The sequence below is a fragment of the Pogoniulus pusillus genome, chromosome 17 (genome assembly GCF_015220805.1).
Source record: "Pogoniulus pusillus isolate bPogPus1 chromosome 17, bPogPus1.pri, whole genome shotgun sequence".
Taxonomy (NCBI): Eukaryota; Metazoa; Chordata; class Aves; order Piciformes; family Lybiidae; genus Pogoniulus; species Pogoniulus pusillus.
The window spans coordinates 16,529,845-16,542,441 of NC_087280.1; the positions used below are offsets into that span (position 1 = coordinate 16,529,845).

At 42.2% G+C, this 12,597-nt stretch overlaps 2 protein-coding genes across 2 annotated transcripts in view; one reads left to right on the forward strand and one right to left on the reverse strand.

Moving 5' to 3' along the window:
- Positions 1-1,593: 1,593 nt before the first annotated feature.
- The window catches only part of MAP2K1 (mitogen-activated protein kinase kinase 1), a 40,372-nt gene continuing 29,368 nt past the window's right edge, over positions 1,594-12,597 (reverse strand). The window contains exons 6-11 of the mRNA XM_064157941.1: positions 10,216-10,340; positions 6,962-7,169; positions 6,409-6,473; positions 4,740-4,801; positions 3,615-3,660; positions 1,594-2,511 (exon numbers count right to left, since the gene is read on the reverse strand). Coding sequence (XP_064014011.1) covers positions 2,398-2,511; positions 3,615-3,660; positions 4,740-4,801; positions 6,409-6,473; positions 6,962-7,169; positions 10,216-10,340 — 620 coding nt within the window. The 3' untranslated portion in view covers positions 1,594-2,397. The remainder of the gene's footprint in view (positions 2,512-3,614; positions 3,661-4,739; positions 4,802-6,408; positions 6,474-6,961; positions 7,170-10,215; positions 10,341-12,597) is intronic.
- MEGF11 (multiple EGF like domains 11) overlaps positions 10,481-12,597 on the forward strand; it is a 408,774-nt gene continuing 406,657 nt past the window's right edge. Inside the window, exon 1 of the mRNA XM_064157920.1 lies at positions 10,481-10,491. The gene's annotated coding sequence lies outside the window, so the exon portion shown is untranslated. The remainder of the gene's footprint in view (positions 10,492-12,597) is intronic.

The following is a 12,597-nucleotide window of genomic DNA, read 5'->3' on the forward strand; positions in this document are numbered from 1 at the left end:
CTGCTGCCTTTGGTGAATAAGTCTCTTGCTTGGATTTGGATTCAAACAGACTGATTCTATTCCTTGTGGCAATAAAGTACTTTTTCTGGTGTCCCACTACATATAACTGTGTTTGCAGCATGCTAATTATTCCTGTCTGTGAAGCAAACAAGAACAACAGGAGTTAAATCTTTAAAAATTTGCTCTTCACAGACCCTGTTTGTGTCAGCAGGAGGAGGGTAGTGGAGGTTTTCTGTTAGTAGTTCCCACACAAAGCTCAGGACAGCTTTTGACCACTACAGCATGTTACCACTACCACCAACAGTCACATTCATAGAATGGTTCAGATGGGAAAAGAATCTAGTTCCAACTCCTCTGCCATGAGCAGGGACACCTTCTGCTAGAACAGGTTGCTCAAGGTCTTGCCCAACCTGGCCTTGAACACTTCCAGGGAGGGGGTATCCACAACCTCCCTGGGCAACCTGTTTGTGTCTCACTACTCACTCTAAGCAAGGACACTTAAGCAAGGACAAGCTGACAGAACACTTGGATGTGTCAATGAGTCACTTCCTACTGGCAAGGGGCTGAGGGCGATTCCATCCCTCTCTCTGATACTCGATACTGTCAGCCAAGGGGAAGTTCATGTCTAGAATGATTTGCATTCCATTTTGGAAGAGGACTTCAGCCTTTTCCTTGTCCAAAACACCCTTTGAAAAAGGCAAACTTTTTACAGTGCTGCTGCTCAGCACAGCTGCACACACCCTTCCCTGTTCTATTATACAGCAACAACACTTCACTTGCCCAGCAGCTGAACCTTTGAAGGAAACCAGCCTGAAGAGGAGAGCATGACTGACTGCCCCACGAGGAAGGATGAGGCACAAAGCAGCAGAGCAAGCTGGATCCTGTATTGTACAAAACACTGGTGTCACGCTCCTTGTGGGACAACAAAGGGGCTGGCCAGGGTTTATGTGAATTGTAATACATTCTACTGCTTGTAAAGTTTGCTGTTCCAGGATTTTGGGTTTCTTCCTCAGTTTCCAAGCTGGGGTTTGTCCCTTCTTTGCTGCAGTTTTGGTTGGTGCACAGCCATGGCAGGTTGTGAGGTTTCATCTGCTGTGTACCCTGGTACCTTTTTTCCTGTTTTGTTTTCCCTTTGTGTAATCCCTGCAATAGAGCAGGGACGTCCTTATCTCAACTGGCATTAAGCTTTCCTGTCTCCTTTCCTCCTTGCCCGCCCAGAGAAACCCCTCTGTTGCAACCAGACTGATAGAGCTTAGTCAAAACCAGGACAGTGCCACAGCGGTGGCTGGCCAGAGGAAAACGCCTGTCACACCCCACCCAGCGGGTGGCAGCACCAAACCAAGCATCAGCCTCCGTAGTCAGACTACCTCCGACATGCCACAGAAACCCAGTACGCAAGGAGGCGACTCAGTGCAGTGGCCACTGACTCCAACCCTGTTTCACACACTGATTTACATAAGCAAACTTGCACCTCTTAGAAATGAAGATGCTGCACGGCCGACGAGAAACAGACAGAAAGAAGGTGTGTAACGCAGCAAGGACCTGGGAGCAAGGTTTTTAAGTTCTTGAGTTTTAAGAAAAGCTTCAAGAAGCTACTTGATAATATATTTATTAAGAGAATCCATTGCTAAACATCTGAGAGAAAAAAACCAACAGAGAGTCTTCATACACTTTAGACATTAAACACGGTTGTCATGAATCTTTAGGTTAAAAGAAAGCAAACTGCCTGGATCTGTGTCTCGATTCTGTAGGACACTTCCAAGAACTAGCTTTTAAAAAGCAATTAGAAAGACAAACATCACTAAATCCAAGTATGATATGTTTTAAAAATAAATATAGAAATATGAACAAGTCTACAATTAGAACATTGCCCTGGACATTCCAAGAAGTGCAGAGCTCTTGCCTTCTTCACCTGGAAAGAGTGATCTCTAAATAACAGCAAGACTGGAACCACCAGGCCTGGCTTTCAGATACAGTTTGGCAGCAGCAAAAGCATGCTCGACAGAGAAGAGTTTTGGAGCATCCCTAACCCTTTCTGCAGGGGAGATTAGGTTAAGCATGATTGAAGTACCAACGATTTACAAAGAATCTTGAGAAAAGTTCAAACAAGCTGGAGGTGAAGACTCCCCTCACCCCCAGAGATATTTTCATTAAGAAAGAATATCCATAATCACTTAAAATCAGCAAGCACTGTAACGTTTTTGGTCAGTAAACGAACGTCATCCAATACAATACCAATTATTTTTATGACAAAGTTTAAAACCATTTGGCACATGCTAGAAAGACATTCTTCCTTAGGAGGTGAGATACGTGTTTGAACAGGTACAAGCTGAGGGAAGAGGACCAAAATAGCATTGTTGTTAACAGATGTACAGTACAGGATTTGCACTTCCACGCTCAGACTCCAGCAGCATGCGTGGGTGTACTCGGTTGGTTAAGGCCTATGGTTGAACAAAGCCACCCCGCAAAATCCACCTCCTCCGCTTCAGATCTCTTAATGAAAGCATGAATCTGGGCAGAGGAGAAGAATATTAATATTCCAGCACTCAATCTGTTCAATAATCATTTTGAACAACATGAAATACAGTAAAATCCTGTTTAGATTCAGTATTTAAGCTGGCTAAAACTTGACTAAACACACAAAGTGACCGGGAGAGCTTTGCTGCAGGATTATGGAAACAACCAGCACGTGAAACGTCCACACTACAGAGTATTCCAGAGGAGCTCTGCCTACACAGTGCCTACCACAGAATCCTTGCACCACACTAAGTGATAAGGATGTGATTCAGCCACTTGAGATAACACTCTGGGAAATGTCTGCCTGTGGACAGAAAGGGTTTATGCAATCAGAGTCCGACTGCATTTCGCACCCCTACTGTACAGCAGGGAAAACCTGATTTTCTGCAGCAGAACTTGGGTCCTGGTACCACACTTAAGGTCACAGAAAGATCCACTGAAACCAGTAAGGGCATTTCATGCAGACAAAATGCAGGGTTTGTGTTTAGTGTTCTACAGATTTTGCAAGACAAAGCTGATGAAAAAAATGAAGAATTTTACATTTCACAACAGATGATGAGAAAGTATTGAGCTAGTCCACAAGGTACATGGATTTTAATTCCTGTATCTACCTGGATGTAATAATCTATATACTTATTCCCATCCCTGGAACCATTCCAGGTCAAGTTGTTTGGGGCTCTCAGCCACCTGCTCTAGTTGCACATGTCCCTGCTTACTGCAAGGGAGGTTGACTAGGTGACCTTTAAAGGTCCCTTCCAACCCAAAGCATTCTATGGCTATGGACTAATAAGTCCAAGGAAGATTTTTTTTGCTACTTAATTTAACAGCATTAGGTTGTATACTTATTGTAATCAACGAATGGCAGACACCAAAACCCACCAGTTTTGGTCTCCTTGACAATCCCTGCTCTAGCAGTGTGTGAAGCCTGCAGCTCCTTGATCTTAAAACCAGCCTCTCCTCAAACTGTTTGAGCTGCTTGTGTCAATGGCCACAAACTACACCCTAGGCCATATGCTCTGATCCTGATCTCAGGTCAGCTGAGGAACCCAACCCACATGGCAGAGTACTCTTAGTTCAAGTTCAGAGCTTTCACTTACCATCAGCTGCTTCAAATCGGCTCTCTCAGCAGGATTTTTAATTAAACTAGAACAGAAAGCATTACACAAGTTACACACCATTATCTTTTACAGTAAAGATCAAGTTGTATCATGTTGCTGTACTGCTTTGGTCAGAAGGAGATACCACTGTAGATAAAAGCATTAGGCAATGGAGTGCCTCTCAAGCAGACCAGGTCTGTAAGCAATTCTCTTCCAAAGGTTTCTCAAGAATAGTTGTAGGTACAAAATCCTGAGTTACCTGATCCTGCTCAGTGGGGGCAGGAGTGAATGTCTATAACCATGCTGGGGAGATCAAACTCCCATTTCAACAATATGAATCACTTTATCCCTCAAGCTGCTTTTACCCAAGTCTTTCCAAGTTCACTACCAAGTACAGCTACTGCATTGCTGTTCTTCCTTTTGGAAACAGGAAACACATACATGCAGCTTTTAATAAATACATTCACTTTTCAAACTGTAACACACTGCCTCCTTCAGCACTGAATATACTGGTTTGGTGCTGGCATCACTGAAGTGCAATTAGAAAGATAAATAGGTGGGAGAATGACTGTTGTGATACAGATGTTAGTTTATGGTCTAGTTGACTGAATAGGGCTGGGGGGTAGGTTGGACTGGCTGATCTTGGAGGTCTCTTCCAACCTGGTTGATTCTATGATTCAGTGAAGCATTGAGAGAAAATCAACAACATACATCTGGAACCTGCCAGACTTCTGCATCACATGGAACAGTTGCTACAGAATGTGTGAAGGTTGCCCTTAAAAGTAAGGCTCTCATCATACAGCACACCTCTAAAGGAGGATCCTGTAAGTACTGCAGTGTCTTCAATGCTGACAAAGTACTGATCTAAGCTGCACACAGAAGCAGAAATTGCATCTTAAAGAAAGGAACATCTCAGCTTTGGGGCTCTCTTTGAATGCTTACTTTGTCAAGCTGGTGCCTGTAAAATGAGATTTAGGCACACGAACTGATTATGCTAACTGAGTTTTGTTTACCTTTACCATGGCATACAAGTAGGATCTATCTGCCAAGTTATTGACACAGTGAGACAGCAGGGCTAATCCCAAACGTGTCCCTTTGCATCAGAGTCATAGAGAAAATACTCACCATTTGTTAACAAAATCTTGAAATTCAGAACCAAAAACACCATTGGGCAGCTTCGGAGGTGGCTAAAATCAAATACATTAAAATCAGCAGTCATTCAGCACAACATGATAATGCACAACCTACCCAGAGATCTACCAGTTATGTGCTCTCTACCTGGGTAAAACTCTAAAGCCTTAGCACTAACCAAGGCTTCTTTGACAGCTGAGCTCTAAAGTGAGTGTCAGGTAGACTACAGCTTCCATACTTATGAATAAAAGCTGCCATAAGATTTACAGAAGATACTGAGTTTATCACTGACTAGTTTTGCTTATTACCCCCACAGATGCTGGATTTTTAGATGTATTCAGTAATAAATCTGTTTCTGTGGCATGGTTTTTACTTGGTTTCTTCCCCCCCATCTCTAAACACACACCTGAATGGGGTTAATAGAGCCTTGAGCTGTCATTAAAGAAGGCTCAGAGCAGCAGGCAGTAATTAGCACTGGGTTATTCTCCTCACTACTAATCTGCAGTTTGGGGGAAGGGAAGATGCCCTGCACATCATTAGTGCCATAATCCCTTTGATCTAAATATTCTGTCCCAAGGAATGAGTTTGTGCAGGTTCTGAATTCCAGCAGAATTCCGACAGAGAAAAAGCTACTACATAAACTTATCCATTATGGTCTTGCTCTCCACATCATTCACTACAGGATCAGAGTTAGGTTTTCATTCTCACACTGTGGGTCCTATAAGCATCCACACCTGGGTTACTTGGATGAACAGCTGGGAGATGGCCTACATTTGGTTACTCACTGCTCTACACTTCGGTAGAACCAGCAGCCGATACTACAGACTGCTACACTATGGCAGAGAGGGCAGAAGATGATCCTGCCAAATTCTCAGCTACTGCAACTTCTCAGCTGAAACTGACTTTCTCAGGGATGCTACAAGAGCATGACCAGAGTATCTCAAGTGATACTCTAACTCTATGCCAGGAGCCAGTGCTGTCATATCCCATTGTTACGCAACATGCAAAATAGGTTTATAAAGTGGGAGAACTGTGCATGCAGAGGAGGAACAGAAACAGTTTGTCAGCCTGTGTAGAGTAGCATAAGTAGGTCCTCTTTGCAGGGACCTAGACACCACCCATGCTTTTAAGTAGGTGTGTGAGACACTTCTTTGTGATTCATTCACCTGGAACAAGTGTGTTAGCCAGCTGTGACAAACGACAGCTAACAGGAGCAAGCCTTTTCCTTTTGGAAGTACACAGGCAGAGGAGCCACCTGAGTTTCAGTAGGAAGCACTTGTGGAAATACTGGGAACAAAAAGTCTCTGAAATCCCAGCCTCTGCTAGCAGATTTCTAGTATAGCTATTTGAAAGACACAGCACTAAAAATGAGCTTCTTCATCAGACTAAAACTAAGTAAAAAAAGCCCCAGGTTTGTATATGCTTCATTGTACTGTTTGCCTAACAGGCTGCATGATCCAGGCTGGGAAAACACAAAAGCCTTCTGAAACAGTGCAGAGAAATTAAGTTTCCTAGGAATCACACAACAAGGATGTGTCTCCCCTACTGTAGCTGTAAAAGATCAGATCTGGCTTATCCTAACACCTGCCCCACACCCCCTCAAATTCTAGGACACTTTAAAAATTGACAGTTGTATTAGTTTGAGTGCAAACAGCTAAATTACCTCATTGACAATGTAATCAAGAAGTTCAAAGATTGCCATTGGGGGTCTGCTGTCTGGTCCGTAAGCTAAGAAGAAATTGTACAAGTGGAAAAACACAGATGTTATTCTCCTTCTCTGGCAGGGATGTTTCAGGAACCCAATTCCTACAACTCTATTATTAGATGGCATCAAGTAGATTTACAGAAAAGCAAGGTGGAACATCAGCTGGATAATATTTTCATGTAAGGAAACTGTTTTCAGGTCTAATTCAAACCATTAACTTCACAGAGAATCACTCTAAAGCACTTTGACCAGCACCTTTGAGAGATGAGACACAGCAATAAACCAAGACCTTAATGGTGCTGGTGAACAGCTCTGATTAGCAAAGGATCTCTGGTCCTTCTTTCTCAGATACCTCCTCACAGCAAGACTGAGCCAGGTGCCCAGTGCAACTCTGACTTTTCTTTTTCTAAAGCTTAAAGCCACATGATGCAGACCAGTATCAGGTAAGGCAGAGCTTCAAGCTGACAGAGAAAGGTATTAGAAACGAATGTGTCAGACTGTTTGAACTTACAGCTGACTGGCCGACCAGGTGTTCTTTGCCTGGGTGAGGTCTCTGTGACTGGAGAATCTCCCTCTACAGGGCAGCCAAACATCAGTTCAAGCTCCTTGGAGTCAGGAGGAGGGATCGGGTACCTGCCAATAGCCATTTCTACCAGCGACAGCCCCATACTCCATATGTCTGATTGCACTGAATAATGGGTTCCCTGTAGTCTTTCAGGCTAGGAAAAACAGAGACAAGATTGTAACAAGAAAGGGTTAAAAAAAGAATTGCACTCTGCAAAAATCTGGATAAGATAAAAGACAAACCCCTAAATTATTACATGTGCCAGTGAGTGAGTGACTGACTTTTCAAATACTCCACACGGATTGCATACCACTGCAGTGAGTAACTTTGAGACTTCTTAAAAATGATGTTGTTAGCTTTCCCTTGGTGCTGTATTTAAGTGTTGCAACTGTTAATGATGATGGAATAAAGAGGAAGGGAAAAAAAATACTATGGGTTAACTATGTATAAAGTCACCTGATTTTCCTGAGAAGCAGTTCTTGGTTTTCTGCTTTGGGAAGGAGAAGGAAGGTAACTGTACTGATTGATGGCTCCAGAAATGACCTGATTCTCTAACCCTGTGGTCTGTGACACCTCTGACACTATTCTGATAGGTGCCTGCAGCAGAAATGCATTTATGCAAGGACTATTATCTACATGCACACCGCAGTTTTAGATCCGTGTTCAAGTGATTTTTAACTAAACTGCTGAGCTCTGTAATCCATTGAAATGATAATGAAACACACAAATTGAGTAACAAAATGTTATGCAGGGCACAGACCTCTCCTGGAATGACTGAAAAATAAACACAAGAGGGGAAGGTGGACACATGTTCTGCCAGCTTAACCACTCACGCATTATGGGCTGACAAACAAGAATACAATAGGCTTATGTTTTCTCAGGAGAAAAACAGCTGGAAAGGGACAAACACAAGGTCTGGACAGATTATACACACATGCTGATGTAAGTGGTACAAAAATGCATGCAGTAAGACAACAAACTCAGGTAAAAATGTATTTTGCATTGTCTTTAGGAGAATTCAATGCTGAAAGAAGGTATCTAGGTATGGATTTTTTTTGTTGTTTGAATCATGATTGAAACTGTATCTGGATTTTCCAGTTATGTTGCTCCAAAGATCAGATCTTCAGTTTTCATCTTCTGCCTGAAGAGCTAATACTTCATCCTTTTAACCCCTTTTACTTAGTTTTTGTACTTGCTTTGTCAGCATCACAGTGAATGCTGAACATGGTTTCTGCAAGTTTTAATGCATCCAATTTACGTCATCCTTGGATCCACTTTTACCAAGACTTCTTGAAGAAAACACTTGGCTTTTCTGTCCTCCTTTTAACACCAAGCTCACATTTTACCCAAATGGTGCAGATTCTTGCCTGGCTAAATGCATATTTTGGAAAAAAATACCTAACTTGAAACTTCTTGAACACAAGACTACAGAGTTACTGTAAAGTCTCTTTCCTCTGCCATAAGGGCTGGTAGTTTTGGTAAATTTGTAACATTTACTGAGATTATGTTTGCGTTTTCTCCAGTGTCCCACCTCAGCTAGTTCCAAAGCCACCTGGATAAGCTACACAATTGCTGGACAATGGATAAATCATAGAATCATGAATCATAGAATCAACCAGGTTGGAAGAGACCTCCAAGATCATCCATGCCAACCTAGCACCCAGCCCTAACCAATCAACTAGACCATGGCACTAAGTGCCTCATCCAGTCTTTTCTTGAAGACCCCCAGGGACGGTGCCTCCACCACCTCCCTGGGCAGCCCATTCCAATGGGAAATCACTCTCTCTGTGAAGAACTTCTTCCTAATATCCAGCCTATACCTACCCTGGCACAACTTGAGACTGTGTCCCCTTGTTCTATTGCTGGTTGCCTGGGAGAAGAGGTCAGCTAGTTCCAAAGCCACCTGGATAAGCTACACAATTGATGGACAATGGATAAAGATGTCCAAAAGTAAAGACTGTCATGAAATGTGAAGTGTAAAGAAAGAAGTGGGTGTGGCTGAGAAAAAGCAAGAAATGCCTGCAGTGCCACTGCAGAAATCTAGAAACTACATTCAGATTAAACACTGCTGACTGTACACACTTCCATATGGTAAGACAGTGTTTAGTAACTTATGTCTGGCCTTTGAAAAAGTATGTTAAGGGAGACAGTGTCTGAAATACCTTTCCTTGCAGCATCTAAATGAAGTCACCACCTTTGTGACATACAGTGAGAGCACAAATCTAAGTCTCAGTCTGTAAAAAACATTAAACTGAGGAAAAGTGAAGGCAGGCAGCACTCTGCTCTCATTCCTTCTAATAGAAAAAAGAACGGAAAGCCAGTAGCATGTCAAGGGCTCAGAAAGGATGGAGCTGTGAGGGTTTTTTCTGCTAATTGGCAGCAGCCCCTAGATGTATGGAGAACAAAAGGCACAGTCTTATTTCAAGTACATTATCAGTATTAAATGACAAAAGTGAATACTGTCTTTGATGTTGAAATGCAGGTCCCATGCTGAGCAGCAGCATTATAATGCTTTTTCCCTTTAAGTTTAAGCCCACACAGTTTCAGTCCTAGAGCAGAATCTCTGATTGTACCAGTTAATTGGTTGTGTGCTGAACAAGGTACATTACAGACCTGTTAGTTCCATTAACTGTGACCTTCACGTAATGCAAAGAGTTTAACTGAAGAGCAAGTTTCAAGGTATTCCTCATACACAGGAATAAAGAACACTCTGTAAACAGTCTCAGATTAGCTTGGTCTTGCTCACACCAGCCACTCCCATGCTGCTGAAGCCCTGTTTGTGGGTTCCTGGAAGCAGTCACAACAGGATCACTAGCGAGGCAGCAGTCTGCCTGCAGAAGTGACCACAGCAATGCTGGAGTGGAAGGAGAACGAGACTGAAGAAAGCAAGCAAGCTGTGAATACTGGGCTGTTTTAGAGACACATATCCAAACCCCAACTGCATTAACCAATTGGATTCTGCAAAGTAGAGGCAATTGCATCTCTTGCAGCGTTATCAAATACTCCAAGTAGCTTGCCTTTTCCTGCAGCAACTCCTTTCCCCCACACACAGACTGATGCTGAAATATTCCTGGAATGCAGGAAGCACTGAACTATGAACAGCAGCAGTAATAGCAACAGTTGGTTTCTTGTTTGACTACCTGAACCGTGAGTACTACCATAAAATACAGTAACCCCAAAGCTATGGAATCTGTACTTACAGACATGTAGGAGCGCGTGCCAACAAAAGAGTTTGCCATGGAATCTATCAGTTGTCCACTGACACCAAAATCACAAAGCTTGATTTCACCTCTAGAGTTTACCAAAATGTTCGATGGTTTAACATCTGGGGGGAAAAAAAAAAACCACAGAATGGATTTCTATTTGTAACAGATAAAGTGGGAATTCTGACAATAAAAGTAACATGAAAGGTGAGAATTCCCATGTGTTTCCTCTTCTAGCCACAACACTATTCTGTCTGAATACTCAGGAATTTGGTTCCCAACCTAAGCCCATTTCCCAGCCTCTCTATTTAAATACAAAGAAACAGAAAGGAATGTGTTAAATTGCAAGTGTAAAAAATCTGTTAGTTTTCAGCCTGGATTCCATCCTGTTCCTTGGATTTCAAATCTTACATTCAGGCAACTACACTCTCCCTCAAACAAGATACATTTGAAATGATGCCAGCATAAATCCTCTTCAATTACATTATTTTGCCTAGAAATCATCAATACAGAGGCCTGTGAGCTTTATTTTACAAAGGTCAGTGAAGCACAGCAGCCACATCATCATCCCTAACTTATTCTTCACATGGTACACAAGCACAAGTTACCCTTTAGCAATCGTTCCTGCAGTTTCTGGAATCAACAGTTCAGGATAGTTGGTTATTTTTAGGGGAGTGAAGGTGGTCTTGAGTTTTGTTTGTTTATTGTTGTTGGAAGTTTCTTTAAAAAATAATTATCCTGTTATTGACATTCTGCATTTAAAATACCCTGAGATTGTTTACCTGTGATAGAACCCTCTCATGATTGTGCATTCATCGTTTTTTCCAAATGGGAATTTAATAAGGGTCACTGGTAGCTAAGCAACTAATAACAGCTATTTGTGAATGTAAAAGGCACAGAGAACAACTGTTTAGTATTTCTTTTGTATTAAAAATCCTTCTTACAGCTATATCTTGCTGCTTAGCTGGTCATTACCAATGCATTATTGAGATCAGTAATCAACAGCTCACAGCTGCAAAGCAATGCTACAGGAAAGAGAGTACTAGAAATTGGATTTGGAGAATGATCAGCTCAGCCTGTCAGATTTTCACTCTGCTATTCAAGAGTAGATCCAGAAGTCTATAGTCTGCTTTTCACTTCTAAACATAAATATATTCCAGGTAGCTTCCATTTTGGTGACTGAGGAACTGACTTTAGTTTGGAATATCAACAGGATGTCATCAAAGAGATAATAATGTGACTTCTTACCACTGGATAAAGGCCTCCTTTCAGAAGGTTATGCCTCCCTGAATAAGATCCATGGAGATTGGAATAAGATGACAAAACTGTATTTTAGCCTACTCTTACAGAAAAAAACACAAAGCTTAAACAAAGTTACCTCTTTCAGGAAACTGTCGCTAACTTTTCTGGTTCCTGACATCACTTTTCTGGGTAACTTAAAACCGTCCAGGCAGACTGGAAACAGTGTTTTGTGGTGATCTGTGTACACACAAGTTCTAGGCTCAGCTACAAGACAGCAAGCCGACAGCTTGTACACTTGGCTTGGAGTGAGGATCAGACCATAAAACCTCCACACAGAGATCTAACACAAATTACTATCTGGTCCTAACACAGTGGAAACTGCCTGTGTACTCATTTCTACCACAGCTGCTTTTGCCAGGTACAGTCTCACTCCTTAAAAGAGGTGGAAGAATGTGGGCATGTATTTTATGTACACTACTTTTAATTCCCCATCTCTAGGAAAGATACTGGCTTATAAACATTGCTCTCCTCACGAGATTTTCCTCCTCCAAGAGTAGCAGAGGTACAGGATAATGAAAAGAAAAGAATCCAGTCTAGGAGCTTAACTTACCACTTTGAAATTAAGCAAACAAACCCAAAGCAACAACAACAAAAAAAAAAAAGCAAAAAACCCCAAGCAGATGGTGCAGTGAGGCAGGCAGCAGAGATGAAAGATTCCCAGCTACACAGGAACCTGCACCTAAAGGTCTGGTAAAAGCAAAATAGGCTGGAAGCACTGAAGAGCCTGAGCAAACCCTAGGCACAGCCTCTCGATCTGTGCTGCTTATCTCTGCACATCTACTTGTTCAGTTCAGAACAAAGACATAAATCCTCCCTTATCTCTACAGCTCATGAATACTTCATGTTCATAATTAAATGGGGAAAAAAATAACATTAGCATTCCACCACCAGTGAACCAAAAGACACCCTCTTCACATAAGCATCTTACAAGCGCTAGAATCCACCTGGTCTTTTGAAGACTTAACTTCTACTATCAGTGTTTCTCTCGCTGATAGCCCCACACTGCACCTTACAGCAGCACAGCACAGCATGACACTGGAGTTAAGAAAGAGCTTGCCTTTCTCTCAGCATTTTCCT